The sequence below is a fragment of the Pelodiscus sinensis genome, chromosome 19 (assembly GCF_049634645.1).
Source record: "Pelodiscus sinensis isolate JC-2024 chromosome 19, ASM4963464v1, whole genome shotgun sequence".
NCBI classification, from domain to species: Eukaryota; Metazoa; Chordata; order Testudines; family Trionychidae; genus Pelodiscus; species Pelodiscus sinensis.
The window spans coordinates 3,706,792-3,733,669 of record NC_134729.1 but is presented as its reverse complement, the minus strand read 5'-3'; the positions used below and the strand labels follow the sequence as shown (position 1 = coordinate 3,733,669).

At 60.8% G+C, this 26,878-nt stretch overlaps 2 protein-coding genes across 3 annotated transcripts in view; one reads left to right on the top strand and one right to left on the bottom strand.

Annotated features, from left to right (window-relative positions):
- Positions 1–23,639, top strand: part of LOC102464094 (RNA-binding motif, single-stranded-interacting protein 2) — a 29,386-nt gene extending 5,747 nt beyond the window's left edge. The window contains exons 2-14 of one of the 2 annotated variants that reach the window (XM_075901863.1): positions 6,911–7,083; positions 8,937–8,995; positions 9,795–9,886; positions 11,174–11,331; positions 11,457–11,536; positions 12,960–13,069; positions 13,356–13,402; positions 13,534–13,627; positions 14,032–14,082; positions 14,608–14,718; positions 14,802–14,882; positions 15,461–15,547; positions 15,891–23,639. In XM_075901863.1, coding sequence (XP_075757978.1) covers positions 6,911–7,083; positions 8,937–8,995; positions 9,795–9,886; positions 11,174–11,331; positions 11,457–11,536; positions 12,960–13,069; positions 13,356–13,402; positions 13,534–13,627; positions 14,032–14,082; positions 14,608–14,718; positions 14,802–14,882; positions 15,461–15,541 — 1,137 coding nt within the window. In that variant the 3' untranslated portion in view covers positions 15,542–15,547; positions 15,891–23,639. Of the gene's footprint in view, positions 1–6,907; positions 7,084–8,936; positions 8,996–9,794; positions 9,887–11,173; positions 11,332–11,456; positions 11,537–12,959; positions 13,070–13,355; positions 13,403–13,533; positions 13,628–14,031; positions 14,083–14,607; positions 14,719–14,801; positions 14,883–15,460; positions 15,548–15,890 lie in introns of both variants that reach the window. The other variant, XM_075901862.1, reaches the window with a different exon arrangement.
- Positions 23,288–26,878, bottom strand: part of BAZ2A (bromodomain adjacent to zinc finger domain 2A) — a 34,335-nt gene continuing 30,744 nt past the window's right edge. Inside the window, 1 exon segment of the mRNA XM_075901860.1 lies at positions 23,288–26,584. Within this exon segment, the coding sequence (XP_075757975.1) occupies positions 26,416–26,584 (169 nt within the window). The 3' untranslated portion in view covers positions 23,288–26,415.

Genomic DNA, 26,878 nt, shown 5'->3' with positions numbered 1-26,878 from the left:
CCCAGCACATGTAGGGCAGGCACTGGGGACAGCAACACTCCACCCCCAGGACACCTACAGCAGGCGTTCTGGGGGCGGAGTGTGGGTGGGGCCATGCCTGGCAGCTTGGGAAGGCTGTGCTGTGCCCCTCCTAGGTTACCGGATGCCCCCTTCTCCCCCGGTGCTCCCGGCGCAGGACAAATCGCAGCCATGTTGCAAGCCTGGCTCAGAGGGTGGCATCTGGTGCTGTGACTGATCAGTAGCTGCCCGGGGATGCGCTAAACCTTTTCCAATGTCGGTTCACTAGAAAAAGAAACCAGCGTTGAGGAATGTCACGGTGTCAGCCCCGCCCCGCTGGCAACACTGTCCAGGCATGTGGTGGTGTGATAATCCATGTCACTCCCCATTTCCTGGGGTGGGGGAGCGGAAGAGTGGGACCTTTTTCTTTCAGGGCAAATGACTGAATCATTCCAGTGTCACTGCAGCAGCTAAGGGTGACGGTGAACCCTATCCGGGGATCTGCGCTCGTGTTTTCGCAGCCGTCTCAGTTTTTGGAACGGTCGAAATCCCCGCGGGCCTCCGGGTTGGTTGGTTTGGGGTTGGTTCGGGGGGCTGTGGGTTCGAGGCTTTGTTTTTAAATTCTCAGGGACGCTCTCACAAACCTCAGACCGATACCAAGATTTCCAACAGAAACAGCCTTTTAATAGCGACGTGTCCCCCTCCCCGTTCGTAATCTTGTGGTCGTATCTCTGAATGCTTTACAAGGGAGGTCTGTTCCGCAGAGGGGAAACTGAGGCAAGGAGATGCCATGATTTGGTGGCAGAGCCAAGAACGGGACTTAGTTCTTCCGACTCTTGGCCTAGGGTTGTATCTTTGCCTCTTCTCAGGGTCTTGTGCTAGTGTCTGAGAACGGGAGAGTGAAATTGACGTGAAACTGACTCAGGCAAGCGCGAAACTGACCAGTTACTTTTTGCTCTCTGAGGGCCTCCCCTCCCCCCCTTCCCGGAGCCCTCAAATCACAAATCTGTCTTGAAAAATCAGGAGATTTTATACAGATTCGCTTTGTATCTGACCCTTGAGGGTCACATTTTCAAGTTTTCCCCTGCAATCAGGAAGGCCAGAAATTTACTCTAACTAAAAAAAAAAAATGTCTAAAGCCGAGATTCTTGCCTGACCCTCTCACTTCCGGAGCTGGGTCTTTCAGAGAAACACCCGAAATTGCGAGACTTGTGATAAAATCCTGAGTGTCGGCAGCACATGGACACGCCACGTTTTTGTTGAAAAAGAATTTCACGGTGGAAAAGTTCTTAGTGCCTGCATGGACCCGGCGCTGTACATGCATTTCCCGTTCCACGCCCCTCCGGGGCGGTGCCAAGATCCTGAGCAGGGGGACAATTATTCCTTGAATAATCGGGACTTTGACAAACGTGCCCGGGTTTGGATTTTCAGAGGCAATTCGGGAAAACTGGTCCCTGCTTAAGGTTTCCCCCAGGTAGTCTCAAGCTGTTCCGCTGGGTATAAATCAGTGGTCCCCAATGCAGTGCCATAGCACCCGCCGACTGATTGGGGCCGGCCCCCCCCCCGGGCACGCAGCATATGGGCAGCCCCGCCCCCGGGCGTGCGGTGCATGGGTGGTGCCGGCTCCGGGCATGCGGCATGTGTGCGGCCCCGCCCCCAGGTGCCCAGTGCGTGAGTGGCCCTGCCCCCGGCAGCCCCAAAAGGTTGGGGACCACTGGTATAAATCATCACAAGCTGGCTGGGCCAGTGGGGGAGTACAGGAGGGTCCCGACCATGGCTGGGGCTAGGTGAGGTCTGCACCAGCAGCAAGGAGTGGCGTGTGGGTTTCCAGCACTGCTGGTCTCTGATTGTGGGCTGCTCTGGAGCGGAGGCTCTTCAGTTCTGACCTGAAGTCCTATCCTAGCCCAGGAAACGCGTCGGAGAAACTGGCCTTTTTCTTGGAAAGCGTTGGCGCGGCAGCTGCCAGTATCACCGGCTCTGTCTCCTTGCCTGGGTGCGTTGCAGCAGGAGGCTGAGCGCTCGCAGCGCCAGGTGCTGTACGTTCTGTCCCTGCCCCCAAGAGCTTCCAGTCTGAAGAGACAAGGGGGGTGGAATCGAGGGACGGAGCAGGGACCTGACTGAGGTCACACGCTGGGGCCGGGGTGTAGCTGGGAGAAGACCCCAGGTGGGATCACAGCAGCCTTTGTCCTGGAGCAGGGGAGAACCCAGGAGTCCTGACTCCCCTGCAGCACATTTCTGCTGCTTGATTCACCAGGCCCAGCCCCTCCATTGCACCTACATTTGCAGCCTCAGTTCTTGAACCCTCCCCTGCCTCCAACGCCTTGTTTTGCCCATGCCTGGGTGAGTCCGTGCCAACGTGCTGCTGCGGTCAGGGGTGTCTCCCGTGCCACGCCCTCCCCCCACGTGCAGAGTCCTATCGGCTTCACGGGGACAGCGCTGCAATCCGGGGGTCACAGGGTGGGGTTTTGGTAGGGCTTAAGGGAGTTAGGTGCACAATGAGAGTCTGGCACCTAACTCCCCTTGGCTTCTGGACAAGCCCTCCCCCCCGCCTTGTTCACTGTGCCATGTCCGGCAGAATGCTCCACATTCCTTTTCACTACCCACTTAGTGGTATCTCCTGCCTCTCCCCTGGCAGGTAGCTGCCTCCACCGACCACCTGCGCTTCTCCGAAGCCACCCGGCAGCTTTGGTGGGAGCTGCGTGCTCCGCTAGCGCAGCCCAGGAGTGAAATGAGCCATGGAGGGGAGGGTATCCGGCCTCTCTGAACACCCATGTTCAAACATGATGCTGATAACGTGGCTGAGGCCAAGTCACGTGCTTACAGCGTGTTTCTTTTCTTGCCTGCGTGGACATGCCTGGAGAGCCGGGTCCTGCCCCTCAGAGCTGGCTGTGCTGAGGTGGGATTTATTCCACCCTCCAGTCTCGGAGGCAAAGGCTAAGCAGGAGCCGGGACGTGAAGCTAGATGCATCCCAACTAGGCGCGTGGTCCAAGGAGGAGTCTGAGCCTTGGATCTGCTCCCCAAGTCCTGGGGGGGTTTCTCTGTCCCTTGGAAGGCTGCATTGGAGATGAGGCTTTTGCAAAGATCGGGTGAAGCTCACCCACAAGGTATGGGCTGGAGACAGGAATCTTTGGGATAGGCGCTGTGACCCGGGGTGGGTGGGTGGGGGTGTGTGTGTGTGTGTGGGTGGGGGTGTGTGTGTAAGTAAACTGAGGCACAGCCATGTCGCGCTCAAGAGCCTGCAGTAAAGTGGAGTGAAAACCCAGCAGTCCTGGCTCCCAGCCCCTCCTGGAAAACCGATCCATCGCCTTTCTTCTGTGTCCAGAAGGCCTCAAATGAGGAAACAGTTCTCCCCTGACCCAGTTCTGTTTCACCCTGTCTGGGGCTCTTTCAGGTCTCTGGCGCTGGCCCTGATCCTGTTCCATTTGGGGTCCTTCTTAGTGTCCTGACAGACACTCATTTCTGTGTCTGGTTTTGTGAAGGTGACTCTGTTCCCGCCTGGCCTTGGACTCCCCTTGGGCACCCACTATCTCTTTCCCACACTAGGCCTCAGTTTCCCCAGCAGTACTTCCAAGGAGGAGTAGATAGATTAGTATTTGCCAAGGACTTTGAGGCTATGTGTAGGCTACAGATTTTTTTTCCCGGAAAAACGGCCGTTTTTCTGAAAAAACTTGACTTACGTTCACACTGCAATTGTGTTTCGGAAGAAAATCGAAAGAGCAGAGGGGGTTTTTCCCACATTGGTAATCCTTTTTCTAAAACCTCTCTTTCCAACGTTGCTAAACCTGAGGAAGTGGGTCTGGCCCACGAAAGCTCATCACCTATTAAACCATCTTGTTAGTCTGTAAAGTGCTACATAGTTTTTCCTCTTTCTACGGGGAAGAAGCCTTTTTCCGAAAGAGCTTCTTTTGGAAGATCTCTTCTGGAAAAGCTTCTTCTGAAAGAAGCCTGCAGTCTAGACATTAGCCTGAGCTCCCTGGGCAGAGCAAAGCTTTGCTAATGAGCCAGTGCATGTGGGCCTCTGGCACTGCCCTCTGCTGGATGGTACAGGAACTGCTTATGTGTGGATCATAGACTCCTTACCGCTTCACGCTACTGGAGATTCCCCCATTAACTCGCTGGGGCTTTCGGAGGAGGGCAGGGCCAGAGTTCTAGCTTGGAGCTGCTTTGATGCCCCGATGATCTGTGCCTCGCACACACAGGCCCTGGGAATTCTGGGGTGAGTTCTGACTTTGCATCTCTCTCCAGAGACACTGTCAGTCTGGGCTCAGGCAGGAGCATGGACCAGCCCCCAGCGCTGCTCCTGACAGCCACTCCCCCCAGGCCACTGCTGTCAGGTAGCGTCTGCGAAGGTGGATCCTCGTGGTGAGGTCCCCGGTGGTGTCCTGCCCCTGGGTCCACGGGAGCTGGTGGTACCAGTCCCATGGAACCAGGGTTGGGGAGGTCTGGCCTGGCACAGGCCTGCTAAGCGTGAGCGGCATGGAGCCTGGGTCCAACTGGCCCCAGGAGCAGCACCAGCCTGGCAGCCGGAGCGAAGGCCTGAGAGCGCAGGGAGAGAGGGGTGAGGCAGCGGCAGGGAGGGGCCAATGTCCCTCAAGCCTGATTAGAAGCCCCCTGATCTTCCAGCCTTGAGCTCCCCTCCCCCAGCCCTGCCGGTGCCCCTCACTCCCGCCCCGTAGCCCCTGCCCCCCCCCATGTCCCTCGCTCCTGCCAGCCCAGCCTTGGCCTCCCTACACACAGCTCTGCTGATGCTCCTCGCTCCCGACCCGCAGCCCCTGCTCTCCCAGCCCTGGGCCTCTCCTGAGCTCTGCGCCAGCCCTTCCTGAACGCTGCGGCGGTTTTGCAATGTGGAGCGACGCCCACACAGAGTGAAGCCAGTCCCCCCCCCCCCCCCCCCCCCCGCCCTGTTGACCTCACTCAGCAAATCACGGCCCAGTCTGGGCAGCAGGGAGTTGCTGTGCCCGGCCCCGCATGTGCGTTGCACGCCCCTCGCACGCTGAGGCACAGGCATCCAGGCCCTATGGCTCTCCTCTTGCGTCACACAGCCCCTCCCTTCCGTCCGCCAGGGTGCATCCTGCCCTGCCAGGCCTGGGGGCGGGCGGTGGGGGTCCAGCTGCAAAGCACTTTGATAAAGTCCATGGGGTCGGGCTGAGCCTCCCTACAGGCCTGAGTTGGGGGGCTCGGTCCCCCTCTGGGCTCACCCTATGGCTGAACTGAACATGGAGCTCTGGGTCCAGGTGTGAAACCTGCCCTATGGGGCCTGCGGTTCAGCAGGTGATGGGGAGGGGATTCCTGCTCCTCTGTCCTGGCCGCTGCCCCAGGATCCCTCCCGCCCCAGGCACTGCCAGGCCCAGGGCAGCAGCCGATCCATGTCATAGGAACTCCAAGGAGGGTGAGGGCTGGTGGCTAGGAGCCCAGGCTCCGATTCTGGGCTGCGCTACTGATTCACCACATGACCTTGGTCCCATCTCTTAGTCCCTCAGCTGGCACTGTTGTGCAGGAGCAGCTGGCGTCTTACCCTGCAGCTTGCTCCACTGGGATCCAGGCCAGCTCTACCTGGTGCTCGGGTGGGGGCTCGGCATGTTAAAGGTCAGGTGGGTGCTTTGGATGCTGGGGCTGTGACCCTGCAGGAATCTGGCCGGATTTCCACAGAGGAGCCTCTTTTGTGGCTGAGTCAGCTTCCTCCTGCCTGTGCCGGGAGATAAACCCGAGGAGCCAGCAGGCCTGGCTGTTGGGCCCTGCTGGGACAAGACCCGGGAGGAGTGCAAATAGCAGACCTCTTCTGCGCTTGGCTGGCAGCACAGCCCCAGCCCGGGCAGATGGGGAAACTGAGTCATGGTTGGGGGAAGGGACTCATCCAGGGTCGCACAGCGAGGCTGTGGCAGAGCTGGGGCTGGAACCCAGGAGGCCTGAGAACCAAAGAAGGGAAGCGTGTGGGGGGGGGGGGGAGCCCTGGGCTGGGCTAGCAATGGTTGTGGGTCCAGTGAAGGGCACCAATGGAACTGGCAGGGTTGGGGGGGGGGGGTGGAGACATCAGGTCATGTCCCCACCCCTGCAATGAAGAATTGTAATTGAATATTAAAGCTGTTCTGAGCAGAGTTCCTCATTGGTCAGCTCATTGTGATGTCACTGATAAATCAGCCAATGCCCAGATAAGCTGGTGTCAACTTATTTGCATGCTGCATTCCCATTGGCTGCTCAGCTGGTGGCAGCGCTGGGATTTTTGCTGCCTCTCCCGGGGACAGGCCACGTGTGTACATACCTGGGGGGGGTAGCACTTCTGAGCCCCCCAGATGTGATCTGACCCCCCTGCAGTGGGCCCAGGCACATTTGGGCCTAGACTTCTCCGGCTAAGCCAGGGCAGGGAGTTGGGCAGTTAGCAGCTGGGGGCCCACAATCAAGCCTGAACCAGAGGGAGGGGATGGTTTGGGGGGGGAAGTCTTAGATTTGACACACACCCTGACTCACTCCCTGCCCCACCTGGAGGCCTTGTGCCATTGACTGCACCCAGGATGGTTTGCATTAGCCTCTGTCCATTCTCCTGTGGGCATTACAGAACTTTGTGAGGGCATCTCAGCCCGACATTCCCCCTACTGTGCTTCCCCCCAGAGGTGGCTGCATGCCCCCAGTGCTACGCGGGGTTGTTGCAGTCAGGCCTGGGTTCAGAGAAGCTTCCACTGCCCCTTCCTGCCATCCCATTTCCTGTTCCCTGCCTGCTACAGTGGGGGCGGCTGGCCTCTCCTGCTCCCCAGACCCCCTGGAGATGGGAAAAGTAGGCCGGGGCAGGAGGAAAGATGCAAGGATCTGGAAGGGGAATTGTGAGCCAGGTGGCCACAGATCCCACTGCACCCACCAACATCCCCTGAGAGTCCTGCCCCCATCTCACTGGCTCCTCCCCCTCTTGTGTCCCAGCAGCCTTATGTGTCAGTCGCCCAGCAGATGGCGCCCCCGAGTCCCAGCGGCAGCAACAACAACAGCAGCAGCAGCAGCAGCGGGGGAGGAGGGGACCAGCTCAGCAAAACCAACCTCTACATCCGGGGCCTGCACCCGGGCACCACCGACCAGGACCTCGTCAAGCTGTGCCAGCCGTAGGCCGGGGCGGGGGTTGGCTGTCTCCAGGGGAGAGGGAGGGAGGGGGGGTTCCACCCTGGGGCATCGGGGTGGGATCGGGGGAAGTGTCCACTGGGCTGATACATCCTCCCCGGTGGGGGGCAGAAATGGGTGACGGAGCGGCCTAACGTGGGGGGGGGGGATGGAAGATGGGGGAAGGGAGATGGGGGCACCCATGTGGGGTTATGGATGCTCCCGTAGGTCTTAGCCAGAGGCTGAGATGTGGCCACGACCCCCAGGCCTTGTCCCCTCCAAATGCTTCCACCTGGGGGTACTGAACAAAGCTGAGATGGAGACCCTCCATTCTCCCCCCCCCCCCATACTCCCAGCTCATGACAGCACCTGGTTTCCTTTGGGACAAGAATCCAGTCTCGGGCTCCTGCTCCCTCTACATCCTGTGCACCCCCCCAGCCCTGCCAGGGGGAGCCAGGATCTGACCCAGTGGTGGCCTGGCGGGGGGCTGCCACCCCACTTTGGGACGGGACTTGGCTGAGTCTGGTGCCCAGCAGGCACTGGGTCAAACTGTCCACCTGGCCCTTGGCATTGGGGGGGACGGGAGAGGCCCTGGGGTGTGGGGAGGATGGGGGGGGCCCAGCTAAGGAGCTGCTGTGAGTGGAGGGCGGTCGCTACCCGTAACCTCGACTCACCCCGGCCGGGAATGCTGGAACTGGCCCAGGGCTGGCGCCGGCCCTGGCAAGCCTGTGTAGTTCGGATGAGGAATTCACCAGGGGAGGGGCTCCAAGACCTGCTCTTAGCTGGGGGGGAAACTCCTTCAGGGATGGGTCAGGATTCCGGGGGAGGGGGACAATAACACTCCAATTTTCCGGGGCCGGGTGCTTCCTGCTAGGATGTGGCTCCGCCCCCTTGTGCTCAGGGTTGCTGGTTGCTGCACGGTTTGCGAAGGGTTAAATCAGCCTCGCTGGTTGTTCCCAGGCAGGGGCAACATGGGCCCTAATTTACAGAGGGGGAAACTGAGGCACGGGGGGGGGGGGTGGAAGGGAAGCAGAGTCTAGTGGTTAAAGTGAAGGTGGGGCAGGGATGGAAGCCAGGACTCCTGGGTTCTCTTCTCACCTGTGCTAGGGGCTTGCTCGGGGACCTTGGGAAATCGCGCTCCCTGCCTCAGTTTCCCCACTACCCATTTCCGTGGGTTCTGTCCAGAGCCACAGGCCCCTGCCATGTTCCCTGCCCTGCCTCTGGGCTCAGGGGATACCCTGGTGCCGCTCAGCGCTAGGGACTTGGCCAATCTGGCTGCTGGTGACATTTCCTCCCCCACCCTGCCTGTCTCGGTCCCTGCCTGCCAGGAAATCCGGCCAGCCTGACCCTGGAGGGGGGATGGGCTGTTTCCCTTCCCTGCCTGGGGTGGGGGCTCAGAAAGAATCTGCCCTTTAAAGGGCCCCCATGGCTGCTGCATCCTGGGGAGGGGAGATCTTCTGAGCCCCAGCATTGAAGGGCGGGGGGGGGGGGGGGCTGGGAGTGTCTACCCCCTGGGAATTCCTCGGTTAACCCTTTCCTGGCTGGGGCATCTTAGCAGGCACCAATGGGAATTGATCTCCATCTCACCGATACTCCCAGAGCTCTGCCCCCTATCGCCCTCCTGCCACGGGGGCAGCAACATCCACAGCCCGACCCACAGCGAAGGGGTCACCTTCCCTTCCCGGCCTATCAGCAAGGCTGTTCCACAGCCCCCTGCCCCACCCCAGAGGTGGCTGCATCTCAACGCTGGGTGACATTTTGGGGGGCAGGCACTGTGGGACGTTCCCGTTATGGGTCCCACTGGCCGCTGTGCCCCACACGTAGCCTAACTTCCCCTCTGGCATTGTCCCCACTCCAGATACGGCAAAATCGTCTCCACGAAAGCCATCCTGGACAAGACGACCAACAAGTGTAAAGGTGAGGCCCGATGTCCCACGGCAGCAGCACGGGAGGGTCACGGGTTCCTGGGAACCTATTCAGGGAAGCCCCTGCTACTTTCCCACACAGCGCAGTCAACCTGTGGAACTCCTTGCCGGAGGATGTGGTGAAGACTGGGACTTTAACAGGGTTCCAAAAAGAGCTAGATAGATTCATGGAGGTTGGGTCCATCAATGGCAATTAGCCAGGATGGGTAGCAATGGTGTCCCTAACCTCTGTTAGGAAATGGGTGACAGGAGAGGGATCGTGTGAGGATTCCCTGTTGTGTTCCCTCTCTCTGGGGCATCTGGTATTGCCACTGTCGGCAGACAGGACCCTGGGCTAGATGGGACCTTTGCTCTGACCCAGTGTAGCCGTTCTTACATTTCCCCAGAAGTTGGGGCTCTGGATAAATTCTAGAGAGGGGTCCCCATATACCCAGTCTCCGTGCCTCATCCCAGAGTCAGCTGCATCTCCGTGCCAAATAAGGCGCCCCCATGTAACAAGCCACTGCCCCCACCCCAGAGTCAGCTGCATCTCCGTGCCAAATAAGGCGCCCCCATGTAACAAACCACTGCCCCCACCCCAGAGCCAGCTGCATCGCCATGCTGGCCAGGGGGTCCCCTATACCCAGTGCCTGCCCCCATGCCAGAGGTGGCTGGATCTCAGGGTGGTGGGAAGTTATAATCTCATGAAGAGCTTTGAAACAAAAACTGCAACACCCTCGCTATCCAACACACACACTCTGCTCTGAGGCTGCTGGGTCCTCCCCCCCCTCACAGCTCCCCTTCTCCCCCAGGCTATGGCTTCGTGGATTTCGACAGCCCCACAGCAGCGCAGAAGGCAGTGACGGCGCTGAAGGCCAGTGGGGTGCAGGCCCAGATGGCAAAGGTAAAAACCTTGGATGCCTCCTGCCCTGCATGGAAAGGGGGGGGGGGGGGAGGGGGAGAATCAGCATGGGGGGGGGCTGCAGATAGAGAAAGAAAGAAGTTTCTTTTTGAGGGGGGGGAGGCGGAGGGAGTTCCAGCCACTCGACTCCTCCTAAAGCCCTGAAAGGGTGAATGGTGCCAGCTGTGGGCGCTCCCTTCCCTGTCCAGACCTTGCTACCCTCAAGTGCTCTGATCCCCAGCAGCTCCTCCCCGAACCCTGGGGTATCCCCTCTCCATCTCCCCCCCCCCCCCCCCCACTTGCTCTGCAGGTTTGCGACTCACCCTGGAGCTAGTTGGGTGTCAGCTCTGCCCCTGGAAGCTTTGGGGGCTCTGAGCAATCCGTTCCGCAGGGCAATTTCAGCTGGGGGGGGCAAGTGGAGGCTGATCTCAGGCCAGGCCAGAGCCCTGCAGGTGGCGCTGAACTCAGATTCTTCCCTGGGTCAGATTTGGATGTTCTGTCCTGCCCCTCAGGAAAAAGTTCAGAAATCTTGGGGGGGAGGGTTGTCCCTGGACGCGGAGCCCAGCTGCCCTTGTTCTCCGAATGTCACAGCCCTGGGATCCCGCCTCTCACTTTGCTGGTGCCCTTCACTACCGCCCCACAGCCCCTGCCCCCCCAGCCCTGCCAGTGCCCCTCACTCCCGCCCCACAGCCCCTGCCCCCCCAGCCCTGCCAGTGCCCCTCACTCCCGCCCCCCAAAGCCCCTGCCCCCCCAGCCCTGCCAGTGCCCCTCACTCCCGCCCCGCAGCCTCTGCCCCCCCAGCCCTGCCAGTGCCCCTCACTCCCGCCCCACAGCCCCTGCCCCCCCAGCCCTGCCAGTGCCCCTCACTCCCGCCCCCCAAAGCCCCTGCCCCCCCAGCCCTGCCAGTGCCCCTCACTCCCGCCCCCCAAAGCCCCTGCCCCCGCCAGCCCTGCCAGTGCCCCTCACTCCCGCCCCCCAAAGCCCCTGCCCCCGCCAGCCCTGCCAGTGCCCCGCACTCCCGCCCCCCAAAGCCCCTGCCCCCCCAGCCCTGCCAGTGCCCCTCACTCCCGCCCCCCAAAGCCCCTGCCCCCCCCAGCCCTGCCAGTGCCCCGCACTCCTGACCCGCAGCCCCTGCCCCCCCCAGCCCTGCCAGTGCCCCGCACTCCCGACCCACAGCTCCATGAGGCGGGAGAGAAGGTAATTCTGCATCTGGAGGAGAGTTTTGGTGAGGGGGGGGCCATGTAGCCCTTTGGGGGACTGTGGGCAGCCCCTCACTCTGTGTCTCCATAGCAACAGGAGCAGGACCCCACGAACCTGTACATCTCCAACCTGCCGCTCAGCGTGGACGAGCAGGAGCTGGAGGTCATGCTCAAGCCCTTTGGGCAGGTGATCTCCACCCGCGTCCTGCGCGATCCCAACGGCACCAGCCGCGGCGTCGGATTCGCCAGGTCAGAGCCACCCCCCGGGGCACCTGTGGGGCTGGCAGGAGGGGGGTGCTGCCAAGGGGGGTGAAGTCACTGTCGTGGGGCGGGCATGTTGGTGCTGGACTCAGGTCTTCTCTCCCCGCCCCCAGAATGGAGTCGACGGAGAAATGCGAAGCCATCATCACCCACTTCAACGGGAAATACATCAAGACCCCGCCGGGGATTCCAGGTGGGCAGGGAGGCCTGCAATGGGGGGTGGGGACGTTCCCTTCTGAGTTTGACTCCCGCTAGGGAGGACTCAGAAAAAACTGGGCGAGTAGGGGGCAGCGGGTCAGGAGTGAGGGGCACTGGCAGGGCTGGGGGGGCAGGAGCTGCGGGGCGGGAGTGAGGGGCACTGGCAGGGTGGGGGGCGGGGGCAGCGGGTCGGGAGTGACGGGCACTGGCAGGGCGGGGGGCGGGGGCAGCGGGTCAGGAGTGAGGGGCACTGACAGGGCGGGGGCGGGGGCAGCGGGTCGGGAGTGAGGGGCACTGACAGGGCGGGGGCAGGGGGTCGGGAGTGAGGGGCACTGGCAGGGCGTGGGCAGGGGGTCGGGAGTGAGGGGCACTGGCAGGGCGGGGGGAGGGGGCAGGGGGTCGGGAGTGACGGGCACTGGCAGGGCGGGGGGCGGGGGCAGGGGGTCGGGAGTGAGGGGCACTGACAGGGCGGGGGGCGGGGGCAGGGGGTCGGGAGTGAGGGGCACTGGCAGGGCGGGGGCAGGGGGTCGGGAGTGAGGGGCACTGGCAGGGCGGGGGTAGGGGGCAGGGGGTCGGGAGTGAGGGGCACTGGCAGGGCGGGGGGCGGGGGCAGGGGGTCGGGAGTGAGGGGCACTGGCAGGGCGGCGGGCGGGGGCAGGGGGTCGGGAGTGAGGGGCACTGGCAGGGCGGGGGGCAGGGGCAGGGGGTCGGGAGTGAGGGGCACTGACAGCGCGGGGGGCGGGGGCAGGGGGTCGGGAGTGAGGGGCACTGGCAGGGCTGGGGGAGCCCAGGGCTGGGCTGGCAGGGGCTGTGGGTCAAGAATGAGGGGCACTGGCAGGGCTGGGGGCCGGGAGTGAGGGGCACCGGCAGGGCTGGGGGCCGGGACTGAGGGGCACTGGCAGGGCGGGGGCGGGGGCTGGGGGCCGGGAGCGAGGGGCACCGGCAGGGCTGGGGGCCGGGAGCGAGGGGCACCGGCAGGGCTGGGGGTCGGGAGCGAGGGGCACCGGCAGGGCTGGGGGAGCCCAGGGCTGGGCTGGCAGGGCTGGGGGTCGGGAGCGAGGGGCACCGGCAGGGCTGGGGGAGCCCAGGGCTGGGCTGGCAGGGCTGGGGGTCGGGAGCGAGGGGCACCGGCAGGGCTGGGGGCTGGGAGCGAGGGGCACCGGCAGGGCTGGGGGCTGGGAGCGAGGGGCACCGGCAGGGCTGGGGGCCGGGAGCGAGGGGCACTGGCAGGGCAGGGGGCGGGAGCTGGGGGCCGGGAGCGAGGGGCACCGGCAGGGCTGGGGGCCGGGAGCGAGGGGCACCGGCAGAGCCGGGGGCCGGGAGCGAGGGGCACCGGCAGAGCCGGGGGTTTCTGCATGCCAGGAGCAGGGCGGGGCTGCGGGCTCGGATTGAAACTGGCCTCGCTCTGTCTCTGGCAGCTCCCTCAGATCCGCTGCTTTGCAAGTTTGCCGACGGGGGGCAGAAGAAGCGCCAGCCCCAAGGGAAATACGTGCAGAACGGGCGGGCCTGGCCGCGGGACGGCGACACGGTGAGAATGGCTCCGGGAGGGGTTGTGGGGGGGCAGGCAAGGGGCCCAGCCCCTGGCCCTGGTGGAGGGGCTGGACTCCCTTCCCGCGGGCTGGCTGGGGTGGGCTGTGACGGCCGCGAGGAGACGCGGATAGACAGGGGGTCATTAACCCCGTCTTCTCTGGAGTGCCGGAGGACCAGGCCCTGGGATGCTCTGGCAGAGCTGTGGGTGCCTTGGGGGTCGTGGTGGCGGGAGGGGGGGGGGGCAGCTCCTGGGCAGGGCTGAGACACGTGTTGTGTCCCCACAGAGCGGCATGACCTTGACCTACGACCCCACCACGGCTCTGCAAAACGGGTGAGTCCCCGTGGGCCCCCCCCAGGACTTCCCCTCTGTGCACCCCACAGTCGTGTAACCCGTAGGATCCCTGCTGCTTCCCCTCCCCCACTGCCGGCTGCGGAGTGTAACCCCCCCCGCTCCCCCCGCAGGTTCTACCCGACCCCCTACAGCCTGGCCCCCAACAGGATGATCGCCCAGACCACGCTCGCCCCCTACCTCCCATCGCCCATGTCCTCCTACCAGGTACCAGTGCCGGGCCCTTCCTGGCTCTGAGCCCCCCAGAACTGGGGTTCAGGGGCCATGGCAGGGGCTGCCCAGGGTGGCACCCTTGGTGGGAGGAGCTGTGTCCGGGGTGGAAGCCCTGGCAGGGGGCCATGAGGGGGCTGGAATTGCCCCTTTTTGGGGGTGGTCATGTCAGGGTGGGACCCCGGTGGGGGGCAATGTCAAGAGCGGGGGGGGGCAGTGCCAGGACCCCTGTTGCGGGTGCTATGTCGGGGGTTGGGTGGGATTGCTCCCGGGGGGCATGTCGGGGTGGGACCCCTGGCGGGGGGGTTCAGAGGCTGGGGGGGCCACACCAGTGGTGCGGGCTGGTGGGGGGGACCCCCAGCTGGGGAGCCCGGGACCCCGTTGACACCCCTCTCCTGCAGGTTCACAGCCCGTCCTGGATGCACCACCAGTCGTACCTCATGCAGCCCACGGTGAGGCTTGACACCACGGGGCCAATGAGGCTCCTCTGACCCCACTTCCTGGTGGCCATGGGGCCCAATTGCCTCACTTCCTATTGCCAACAGGAAGTCATGGATACCGACTTTTTGCATCATTTCCTGCTCTTCACCGGGTCTCTGACATCATTTCCTGTACACCACCTGGGAAAGGACCTTTCTGGGGCCAGATTCTCAGCCAACCCCAGGCTCCGCCCCAGCCTCATGCTGATTGGCTGTGCTGGCCCCCAGGCTCCGCCCCCACAGCCACATTCTTGTGCTGATTGGCCATTCTGCCCCTCCCCCCAAGCTCCATCCCCAACTCTGTGCTCATTGGCTGTACCGACTCCCACGGTCCAGGCTCTGCCCTGGCCCTGATTGGCTGCATTTCCCTCCCTACCCCTCATCTGGGCTCCATCCTTTCCTGTCCGGTGCTGATTGGCCCTTGGCACCTTCCTTGCCAGGTGTGTCCCCCCCCCCCCCCCGCCCCCACTTCTCTAACCATTCTCCCCTCTGCTGCAGGGGACAATGCTGACGCCTACCATGGACCACACCATTTCCATCCAGCCTGCCTCCATGATGGGACCCCTGACCCAGCAGCTGGGCCACCTGTCCCTCAGTAGCACTGGCACGGTAAGACCCCCGTCCACTGGCACCAGGCCCCTGGGCTCCTCAGGCGCCAGCTGCCCCCTGACGTCTCCTCTCTCCCTCCCCAGTACATGCCAGCGGCAGCAGCTATGCAAGGAGCTTACATCCCTCAGTACACGCCCGTGCCTTCCTCCAGCATCTCAGTTGAGGTAAGGGGCCTGTCCGGGCTGGGGGACAGCTGTGTGCCGGGGATGGAAGCCCTGCAGGCCTCCGGTTCTCATTTCCCCTTCCCCTCTCCGCAGCATTTTCTACATTAAGCAGCCAGGCCTCCCAACCCACCTCTGCATTGCATCCACCTCTAGGGTGGTGCGTGGACAGCACAGCAATAAGTACCTTGGGGATCATTCAGCCTGCATTGAAATGCAGCTGCTTCTGGGCCGGGGCATGGCAGCATAGGAATAAGCAAGCAGGGCTCACTCATTGAAATGCAGCCACCTCTGGGGTAGGGCGCGGCAGCGGCTGGACAGCCAACGCAGCAGCCCTGGCAGGCTAGGAGACGACGTGATGGGGATGCCTGTCTCCAGGTTGGAACAACTGGCTGGTAGCCCGTCAGCATGGGGCATTGGCTGGGAAGGACTCACTCAGCGCCTCTTGCTGCACGGACACTTTCTCAGGTCTCCTGTCCGCTGCTGAGGACCAGGGGCCAGGCAGAGAGGCCGGGCCAAGCAGGGAGGCCAGGCCAGCGTCACCCACCCCTCTAACCTCCCTGGGCTTGGCTGCCTTTCAGGAGAACAGCAGCCAGCAGAGCCAAGTGGCTGTCGAGTCTCCGTCAGATCATGCTGCCTACACCTATCAATACAGCAAGTAACGTCGGGTAAGGCCTGGGAGTGGGGGGGTGTCGGGGAATGACTGCTTGCCCCTCAGGGGGGTGCTGGCTGTGGCCCTAAGGCAGGGAATGGGCTGGCTCAGGGTGGGATTGGAGGTGGAGAGTGAAATAGGATATGGGGCCTTTCCCCTCTCTGAGGCACCAGCTGCAGGGCGGCTTCAGGGCAGGGTCTGGCTGGCTAGAGGGCAGGGAATAGGATATGAGGCCCTTCTCCTGTAGGGGGCGGTAGCTCTGATCCTGCCCTCAGGCGGAGGCTGGCTGGCTGGCTGGCTGGCTTCAGGGGGTGGGGAACAGGACCCAAATATCATAGTGAACCCATCTCTCTTTTTAGCTGGGCCAGGCGGCCCTGCTCCGAGCATTTGCCCCGAAGGAGACGGCCGCCGCCTCTTTGATTTGTGCTGCATCTAGAAGATCGAATTTTCTTTTTCTTCGTTCGTTTCTTTCTTTTGCAAAGAAAAACAGTTTTGTAAAAAAAAAAAAAAAAAAAAACCAACAAAACCGGCAATAGACTCTACTCACCAAGGAACCAAAGCGGTGGAATGGGGAGGGGGAGAGCTGGACCAGATCCACTCCGTGCGGACAGACAGATGGACTGAGGCCTATTTTAATATGAGGAAAACCAATGTGTTTGGTTTATTTTATTTTATTTTTTTTTGTCCTTGTTTTGAAGAAGCCCTATTTTCGGGTGGTTGTTGAAGGAAAGAGTTGAACCAGAAGGGTGGATCTGGCTGTCCCAGAGTGGAGAAGCTGCAGATTCGAATCTCTGGCACAATTGTTCCTCTTGTCGTTTAAGGATTACTTTTTTGTTCCTTTCTTTTTCTTTTTTTTTTTTTTTTTGGTAAGGAAAATATGCAACAATTGAAGAGTTTTACTTTTGGGGGGGGGCGCTTGGTTTTGGTTGTCCTGCTTCCTGACCGATTCCGCCCATTTCTCCCCCCCCCCTCACCCCCAACGTTTCTCCACGCCTGAATGCCACTGTAGGATACAGATTTTTTTTCCCCAAGAGGAGGAAAAGGGGTTGCTTGAAAAGAAAAGGAAAAAAAAAAGGCCACCAAAAACCTACAAAAAAGAGCCCTGCATTTAATTTTAATGTTTTTTGCTTTTTTTTTTTTCTCCTGGGTTTTATAAAAAAGGAAAAATTAAAAAAAAAAAAAAAAAGAAAGGAAAAAAGAAACACTAAAAAAAAAAAAATATCTAATGAGACAAACCTAGCAGGAATCTGTGAGTTTCCAATGGGAGGAAGAGGCAGGAGATGTACACAGCATCATGCATTGGCTGGCAGGGGAAAAGTTGTCCACAAACTCCGTGCCAGGACACCGCTCCAGGAAACCTCTAGGATCCCTGATCTTCTCCCTGCTTGAGCTTTGCTGCACAGGGTTGCTGCTCATGTCGGACTTCAGCTCGGACTGGGGGATTTGTGGTCCCTGCTCCAGCCCCTGTCCTTACTATTAGATGCTACGTACTTGGACTTGCTCCGCGCCTGGGTCAGGACTCGGGACTCGCCGCCCCCCCCCTCCCCTCCAAAAGCCTCGTGCTGCTTTCTGCGTCACCAGTGACGTCTTGTGCTTCCAGACTCTCTGCCCTGGCGACGGAACCCGCTCTCCGTCCTTCCCTACGCGCCTACAACTCAAGGGGACCTGGCACCGGCCCGGCCCCTCTCCACCCTGGGGGATCCACAGTGCCTTCACGCTGCCTGCGTTTCGGACTGTGCCAGCAAACCCCACTCTGCCGTCGTGGTGAATACCCCCCCCCCGCCCCGCTGCGGTGATCTGTGCATGGCGGGGGAGGGACAGCTGATTGGCAACACGCAACAGCCCCCCGCCCAGTGTTCTCTACCGCGGTAGGACCAGCCAGTCGGCATGGGCCATGGGAGGAAGACGATGTGGCCCATTTGCCTACGCCACCTCCACCTAGGTGGACAAGCTTGGGGAGGGGGTGGATTCTGGGCGTGGCTAGATTGCCCCACCCTCCTCCTGAGAGGTGGGTGCTCGGTGGTGGTGGGTTTTTTTGGGGAGGGAGGAGGGGACACAGAGCTGTTGCTGCCTTTGCTACAGATGGGGACCTTGTTTCTATGCACATGCCAGCTCCTCCTGGATCTCCCCCTCCCCACGCACACCATAGCAGGAGGCAGGACAAGTGCAATAAACCGGAACGCTGCCCCCCCCCATCTTCCCCCCCCCAATCTTTTTCTACCTGGAGACCAAGCTCTTAAAGGTACCAGGCACTTTAGACTCATCCGCACGTTCTCAAAACAACATCCCTCCCCCCTTTGTGAAATGCTCTGCTGTGATTCCCTCCTCCCCGCAGATGGTGCTAACCCCGCCCCCTGCCCTGCTGGATAGACACCCCCCCCCGGCTGGCGCAGTCCCATCCCTCCCCCCATATCTGTTACATTGGACAGACTGTGAAACAGACAGATCGACCCCCTCTCCAAGGGACATACTGGGCCTCCCCGTTTCTGCTGTCCTCCCTTCTTCAGAACTCCCCCCCCCCCCCGTCCTAACCCTCCTGGGCAGGGGGGTTGGCTTGACTTGCCCCTTGGAGAAAATAGCTCTTATGCAGCTGACAATCAGTGGTGTGTGTATTGCGCGCGAGCAAGATGTGTGTTAGTGAGAGAAACAGACAAATGCCGGTGGCGGTGGATTGATGAGGAACTGCAGCCCCAGCTGAGGGGTTTGTAGAAGGGGCAATGGGCAATTTATGCTGGTGGGGGGGGGGGAGGGAGGGGTGTATGGAGGGGGTGCATCACCTGCCACTAGTCCATTCTGGGTGCAGGAAGGTTGGAAACCAGGTAGGCGTTTTCACCCTGTTCTAGGCAGAGTGAAGAATGAGCCTGGCAAGTTAAGGGTTAACACCCCCTCCACTCAGCTGACAGCAATTTAACTTCCTTTGGGAGCACCCCCCCCCCCCCCCACCACCCTGCCCTCCAAAACTGGGGCCTGGGCCAGGACATCCAACTTTCTCTGGACAATGCACCCCACTTCTCCTGTCCCCCCACCACTTGCTTCCCTTTGGCAGGAAGTGAGGGGGCACCTAGACAGCCGGGGGGGGCAACAGCAGACAGTTGCCCCCCTCCCCAGCTGCATGGTCCCTGGGAGTGGCCTTGTACTGGCCTGGCAAGCCCCAGTCCCGAAGGGCGATGGGCCCTGCAGCAGGCGGCTCCGCTGTCCTTTCCTCCCTGGACACTAAGGCCAAAGCGTGCCAACTCAGAGGAAAGGGGTGTGGAAAGACTGTCCCCCCCCCCATCCATGCTGAGCCCCTCCCATTCTAAATAAAAGCCCATCCTTTGGGGAGGGGGGGTTTCACAGTCCCTGACTCCTCCCTCAGCCCAGCCCCTGGCAAACTGCAGTGCCTTAGTCTGCATTGTGGTGCTTGGCAGGCCTTGAGCCACCAACTTCCCCCCCCCTGCTCCCCCCTCCTGCGGGTGGCCTCAGAGCCCTGAGGGGGTAGCAAACCTGCCCTGGCACAACTCCTTGGCAGCCGGTTTTTGCACCGCAGGAGCTGTGCTCGAGGCCTACCATCTGATCCCGGGGCGAGGGCTGGGGCGGGGGGGGGAGTGTGTGTGCAGTGGGAGGGGGGGGGTCCCAGAGAACGTGCCAGCCTGTAGCTGCCCCCTCCCCCTGGCTGCGTTTGGAAATTTTGGTTCTTTTTCATGAATTTGTGGATGTGTCCTTCTCTCTGTGTTTTTTTTTTTTTAAATATAAAACCCACCCCGTGTTCCTGCTCGCGTCCCACAGGATGGTCCCAGCCCCTGATGGGGGGGGGGGGGGGAAGGGTGTAAAAGGGGGGGGCTGTGGTTTTGCTGCTCACATGTTCTGAGTGTGAATTTCCACCTTTCTGGCACCGTGTTGGGGCTCTGGGAGTCGCTGGCCGCGCCAGCCTCTTTGGTTTGGGCTGGTTTTTGTTTTAACTATTGTATTGATTTGTGACAGGAATGGGGGGGGGGCAGGGGGGCAGGGCAGGGGTCTTTTTCTTGTAATGAACGGCCGTAGCGATGCTTTTTCCAGGTGCTTTGCCTGGGCGGCCCCTGGCACCCGCCAACTCCCAGGCCTGCTTCCTCCATGGCGGCTGGAGGGGCCCTCAGAAATGCCAAGTGGGAGCCAGCTCCAGCAGGCATGGCCTGGCGCATCAATTTCTGCTGCGTTTTGGGGGGGGAAGGGGGGAGCTGTCCCCCTCAAAAGCCAAGCCCCCCCCCCCCAGGCCACAGCACTTTGTTACAGACTCTGAGATGGGGGGGGGGGGGGCTGTTTTGGCAGAAGCCAATGTTGCCATGGTAACACCATCTTGCCCCCCCCCCCGCCCCAGCTAGCTACTGCCCCCAAACACCTTGTTCCACCCGGGGTCAGTGTTTTGGGGGTTTTTTCCCCCCTCTGTTAACCAAAGATCCTGAGGCCCCCCCGCCACACCTGGCATCAGCCCCCCCCCCCCGGCTGTCTTTGGGGGGCAGGAGTGCCCTGGGTCAGTGACTGGGCTGTGCCGGGGGGGGGGGACCCACAGGCAATGTGGGACTCCCCAGAAGTGCGTGAAACGGAAGCACCCCCCCCCCCCCCCATCTGCCTGGGGAGTGGGGCTGCGGGTCGGGGCATTGGCACAGCCCCCGGGCCTGGGCTCCATTCACGCCCCTGCTTGAGGTGGGGTTGGGGGTTGTCTGAGCTACCCTGTGGTGCAGCTGAGCGAAGCATGTGGTGTGCCAGGGCGGGGCCCCCGTCTCAGCTGTGCCCCCACCAGACGCCAGCCTTTCCTGGCTCTGGGTGCACCAGGCTGCAGGGGTCCCGGTGTGTGCGCCCGGGTTTTCTCCATCACCCCGCACCCAGACACTGCAAGTCTAGCCGAACGGTGGGCCATTGCTGGCCCCAACTGGTGGGTTGCGCCCCCCCCCCTCCCGGCTCCTGGTCTGCCCACTTGGTGCTGCCTGGTGCCCGCCCCACTGCTTGAGTTCAGGCCTGAGCAATAAGTGGCCATTCCCCCCCCCCCCACACACACACACCCGGATCTCCCTTGCTAGGGGTGGAGGGGCAGAAGGAATCTCGTCTTCAGCCTGCCGGCTTTTGTCTTGTGCCTTGAGCATCCCCTAGAGCCGGCGGGTCTAGCCTGGCAACCAGTGCACTAGAGCCCAGCTTCCTATTAGCCTGGACCTGCAGCTAGATCCCCGTAGCCCCCAGGGATGCGCCCCCCCTCCCCCACACCTCCCAGAGTTGTGCCAGTCCTTGAAGCCTGGCAGACCCTCGTTCAATACCCCCCCCCCCCCAATAGAGCATGCTACCTGTCATGGGCCAGCATGGCTCTCTTCCCCCCCCCACCCCAGCAAAGCGCTGGGTGCTCCTGAATGTGGCCCCCCCTTGTTGCTCTGTTTGCTGGCCCCCCCTCCACTGCCTGCTCCTTGCTGCACTGCTACCTCGCCCCCACGGCTGCTTGAGGGCTCTGCCCAGCCCCCTGGGCTGGAGGAGAAAAGCCGGGGCCCATGCCCCACTGGGTCCCCCCCCTCTCTGAGAAGAGGGGGGGGAACCGTTTGTGGTTTCACAGACCTCATGCTGCTGCTAGCTACAGGTGCCCCAACAGGGCCTGAGTGGGGGTTCTTGTCACTTGGTGTTTTGGGCCGTCGCCTAGGGTGGGGAGGAGGACGATGGGGGGGGGTCCCACCTGGGCTTGCGCCCCGGGAGCTAACCAAAGAGGAAGAGGTCGCCGCGATGTGTGTTTGGTGTTGGCAAGAGCCAAGTGCATGGGGGGGGGGAGCCTCTTGCATTAAGTGACAGGCCCCAGGTGCTGGCAGCGGCCCCCTTGGCGTGAGCCCCACCTCTGCTGCCTTGAGACCAGCCCAGACTGGGTGGCAGGCCGGCAAAGGTGCATCAGCCAGAGCAGCGGCTCCTGGAGATGCCTGGCCTGCAAACCCAAAACAGCTCGGGGGGGGGGGGGGTAATGCCTCAGGAGTGCTTCCTCCCAATGCCACCTACTCCCCCCACCATTGAATTTGGTAGCTCTGCACCTTAAGCTGCAGCCGCTGAGAGCCCCAGTACTGCCCCCCTGGCACCATGGGGGGTGGGGTAGCTACTCCAGTGCAGCCCATTTTGAATTGGCTCTGCAGCTTCATCTGGGGCACGGCTGGTTTGAACACAGTCAATGCCAGCTCCCCTGGGTGGGAGGTGGGGGAGGAAGGTGCCCTACTGGAGAAAGACAACACTAAAGCACCCACCTCTTTCACCATCACACCCACGCTGCTTCTGCCCTGCCATATCTTGCCCCCACCCCGGCATTAGCACCCTTTAATTTATGCCAAGGAGCATTTTTGTACAGGTTTTTAAGTTTGGGGTTTTTTTTCTTAAAAAAAAAAAAAAATCTCAAGAGGTTTCTAGTTTTGTATTCGTCCCGCTTCTGTGCTCCAGCCGGGCTTGTCCTCCCCCCACACACACCCCCTCCTCCCCAATGGCACGTCCACTCGTCTCATGTGGAAGTTTTTGTTTTTAAATAAAAAGATGGGAAAAATCAGCCGTCTCCTTTGTGGTTTGGTGGTTGCCTGCGAAAGGCCCTGGCAGGTAGAGCTGCTGCAGTCTGGCCAGGGGCGCTTTCCGACAACACTAGTCCCAGCATGCACAACCTGTGGAACTCACTGCCAGGGGATGGCAAAAGCCAGACTGGGCTCAAAAGCATCATGGAATCTGTTCATAGAGCGCTAGCCTGGCTCTTAACCCCAACAAGCAGAGAAGTCCCCTGTGCCAGAGGTGCTAAACTCCTAGCAGAAATTGGAAGGGGCTGAAGCACTTGCTAATGGTCACACCCTCTCAAATATTAGGCACCTAGAGTCCTAGTGCCTTAAGCCAGGTAACATCAGCAACACTCAAGCCTAATCAGCATCATGGGTAGGTGGGGCAAATTGTCGTCTCTGGTGCTTTTAGTGGGCTCTTTTGCACAACTGCTACAGGGACAGATTGAGGCTCCGGGAGGAGGGGGTTAAGGGGGGCCCCTCTGCCCCCAGCCCTAGGCTGTGACCCTGAGCGAGGCTGGAGCCAAGCAGCAGTGATAGGAGCCGGCCTCAAGACCACACATCCCCGTGTCATAGCAGGCAGCAGCCGGAAGTGATGGTCAGAATCAGGCCCAGGTTCACCCCCTGCTAGGGCTAGGTTCATTCGGGACCAGGGGAGAAATGGAGGCGGTAGGGCAGCAGGCACTGGGCCTTTCTAGGGCTGCCTGGCAGATTGGGTGGGGCTGGCCAGCTGGCTGCAAGCAGGCCCCCTCCATCCGGTTCCCAGGCAAGGGGGCGGCCCAGGGAGAGCAGTGGATCAGGCGCGTTTAGATGCGTCAGAAGCAGCTGCACAGGCATGACTCAGCACACGCAGGCAGGCAGCCGCCTCTGCAGCAGCAGTTCCCACTCCATGGGCCCCCGAGCCAGTTAGAAGGGATGCAGGCTGGCGCCAAGACCAGTGGCAGCGCAAGTTCGGTTTCTCGTACCGGTGCCCAAATCACTTAGGCCACCATGTTGTCTAGGTAACAGCCGTGGCTACACAGCAGCTGCGTATTAGTCGATGCTAGTACCATGGTCCAGTGCCCTGGTTTTGTCATGGAAATGCTTCAGGCCAGCAAGGGGGAATTGTGCTCCTAACTCTCTTGGGCTCTGCTTCTGCCTCATTCCTTCCAGACATGAAGCCACCACTGGGGAGCTCAAAAGCCAGCTGGATCCGGTCACACTCCTCCCCGCCCCCAGCCCCCACCTGAAACACCTCCCCAACGACACCGTCTCTATCAAACGTGGGTTTGTTTTTATTCTCGCAACTTGACAAGCACTCTCTACAGCTTGTGGGAACATCACATGGCAACAAACAGGAGTTAATCTAGAATATTTTTTTTTCCTTTAAACCTTATTAAAAATGAGATTGGTCCTAAAAATATAGAAAGAAATAAATTTAAATTCACAAAAACTGTACATTATCAAAAAGTCACTAAAACACCACATTTGGTTATATAAAAAGAGCCAGTTCTGTTCCTTTTCCAAAGAACGGCTGAACATTTTTTCTTTGACGGGCGTTGGTTGTTCCTGTTTTATGAGACCATGATGGGGAAGGCCAGTTTTAGATCTCCCCCCCCCCCCCCCAAAAAAAAAAGTAATTTGCAAAGCCAACTCATTAAGGGTTAAAAAATAAAATATATTCCACATCCAAAGATTCCTCTTACTCCGTCCAGAATTGATTTCTACACTCTGGTGCATCCCCAGTAGAAGAGAAGTAGATGGGTATCTTTCGGACACATCTGGATTAATTTGGGGGGGGGAAGGAGAGGAGGCGCAGGGGCTAAGAAGGAGAGTGGGGTCTAACCCTTCAGGGCATCTTACCAGGAAAAAAAACATTAAAAATTAAACACCACCACAACATTAGAGACTCAAACCTTCCCATGACAAAAAACACAAAAACAAAACAAACAAAAAAAAAACAAAAAACCTGACAGATCCAAAATATTTAAAAAAAAATCCAAAAAAAAGTTTGTTACAGCGCAGTTTAGATAAAATATAAATATTTATGCATAATATAAAGTCAGTTCAAATAGACTTCAACTCCACCTCTTATTTCAAAGAAAAAAAAATAAAATAAAAAAGTTGTTGAGGTTATTTGATAGAAAAAAAGGCTACTTTTTAAAGACAACAGGAGGGGGGTAGGGGAATGCATGACAGAGGCGGCTTCCATCTCCGGGCGTCCCACCCCCTCCCCAGGTAGGTTAGTTGATTTCAGTGCTCTTGTGGTGTGTGGGGATGACAGGCCATGGGGTAGGGTGAGGTCCCAGATATAGTACAGCTGGACTGGATGCAGAAGATGCTCCGCCGGGTTCTTCCCGTCGCCGATCCGCCCCAAAGCAAGTACCCGTAATATCGTGGTTGGAGGAGCGGGGGAGGAGGGCAGGCAGGCGGTTGATTTCCACACCCTCACTCCAAGGGCCCTGGTCCTCTGTCCCTGGACAAGGTTTAAGACTGACAAGGGATCTCTCCCCCCCACATTCCAGACAGGCCTTGGTTCGACTAGCAAGGACCGCTGAGTAAATAAGCAAAGGGTTAATGGGGGGGCAGGGGGTGGATTTCCAAGCAGAACAAGCAACGGGGGTGCTGAGATCTTGCCAGGGGATGCTGCGCTGGGTTAAGTCCTGGCCCGGCCCCGTTGCCCCCAGCATTCACCAGCAGCATGGAGCTAAAAGTGTCAGTTCATTAGTCCCAGTATTGGTCAGCTCCACGGCAGGTGGAGATGGGCAGGAGCTGCTGATGGCCAGCGAGAGGGAGGACGCAGGGAATCCAGTGGCCACTCTCCTGTTCATTTTAAGCATGGTGCCTAACCCCCTTAGGCAGCTAGATGGGGGGAGCAAGTCTTCGTCCCCAGGGGCGGGGGGGGGGGGAGCAAGCCTTCAGCTCTCCGCGCCCACGCTGAGGACGGGTCACACGGCAGAGGGAGATTCTCCGCTGGGACCTCTGCCCAGACAGCTTGACAGCACAAGGCTGGCGTCGGGAGCTTCCCCCCGCCCGGAGCAGGTGGGTGGCGACAGGCCAGCTAGCGCCTGGCAAGCAGGGCTGGGGCTTGATCAGACAGGCCCTTGAGCGCTCTCAAGTGGGGGGCGGGGTTTGCACGCTGGGCAGAAGCAGAGCCATTCATGGGCGTGCGGGGGAGGCGAAGGGCCGGTGCCAGCCTCCCTTCGGGGAGGGGGGGGGGGGGCAGAAAAAAAATCCAACAGCAGCTCAGTGGAACCAGCCCCAGGAAGTGGGGGGCAGAGGGGCACCCTAGGCTTTGCCACTCTCCTTCCAGGCACCATCTCAAAGGCACAGGAACTGCCCTGGTCCCGGGCCATGTTTTGCCCCTGGAAGGGGAGATCCGTGCAGGAGGGGGGGGGGGGGGGGGGGGCTGGAGTGCAAACGCACCAGCTTGGGGGGGGGGGGGAGGAAGAGGAGACACCCACACAGCAACTCTGCTCCGCAGGGATGCCCAGGGCGGGGGGGGCCAAAATTCAGGGTCTGCCAGAGCTGGGATCCGTGAACATTGGTCACCTGAGGGGGAAGGGGCTTGGTTCTTCCCGAGGGGGGGGGGAGGGAGGGGCTGTCCTATGCAAGACACCCCCCTTCACGCCCAAGCCCAGCCCTGCAGCCAGATCCGTGGGGGGGGGCACGCCCCCCCATTGGTGCTTGGAGGAGGGACAGTCCTACACTAGAGAAGGATTGGACCCAGTGGGGGGAGGGGGGCACAACAGGGACCTCCCCCCGCAAAGTGTCTGAAATGGTAGGGCCGGATGAGGGAAGGGGGTTAGGATAAAGAGGGTGGTGGGATAGTAAAGGTCCTGGAAGGTGAGTGGGAGGGGGCAGTGGAAGGTCCCGGAAGGGAAGCAGCGAGCAGGGGGGGTGGGGTGGAAGCAGCACGTCTCAGTGTCATTGCGAGCGGGTCCGGGCCGGCAGCTCGGGGCTGATCTCCGAGCGATCGGTCCACGTTACTGGCCACGAATACTCAGGGACAGCGCCCGGCCACGGCCTCTCCCCTGCACTACGAACTATTGCTATGTTAAATACTCCCAGCCGGGGGGGGGCCGGCGCCAGGACGCAGACAAAGGACCCGAGCACGCGCCCCATTGTGTCTTTTGGCTCGAGTCCAGGTGGCTGGGGGGAGCAGCCGGGGCACGGACACACCCCGTTCCCCCTTCCACGCCGGGCCCGGCCTCCGTCGGGAATTCAGCAGGCAGCGAGACGGGCTCCGGAGAGTCAGTTCTTTCGCACAGGAGTGTGTGCGCAGAGGGGAGGGGTTCTCTCCTCAACCCGCCCCGCACAAGACAGGTCTCCAGTCAGGGGCTGGAGGGGGGGCCATGGTCCCCCTGCTGACCCCCCCCACCCTCGACCTGTTCCGGCTTCACGGGTTAGGCGTGTGTTTTCCCTGATAAAATTCCTCCCACCGGCTCTCGAAGAAGCGCCTCATGGCGCGCCCGGCCTTGCCCACCTCCGAGTCGTCCTCGTTGAAGGTCTGGCAGTTGTCGAACACCAGCGCGGCGTCGGCGGCGAACTCCTCACAGCTCACGTACCTGGGCGGGGGAGAGACAGGAACTGAGTCTGGATCTCAACAGCCTCCGGCACCAGGGGGGCTTAAATGCTTGGAGAGATGGGCTTGGGTACCTGGTCCTCTGGTTCCCCTCCCTGCTGCCTGAACCCCTCCCACTCGCAAGATGGAGGGAAATGGCCGAGGGACCCGGGCCATGGCTAGCCGGCCCCAGGAATGAGGAGGAGCGGCCCCACAGATGCCCCCTGGAGCTCCCGGTCTTGGGGATATCAGCCCCATGAAGGGGGTGGGGGGAAGGTAGGTCTTAGCCCTTAGGGGG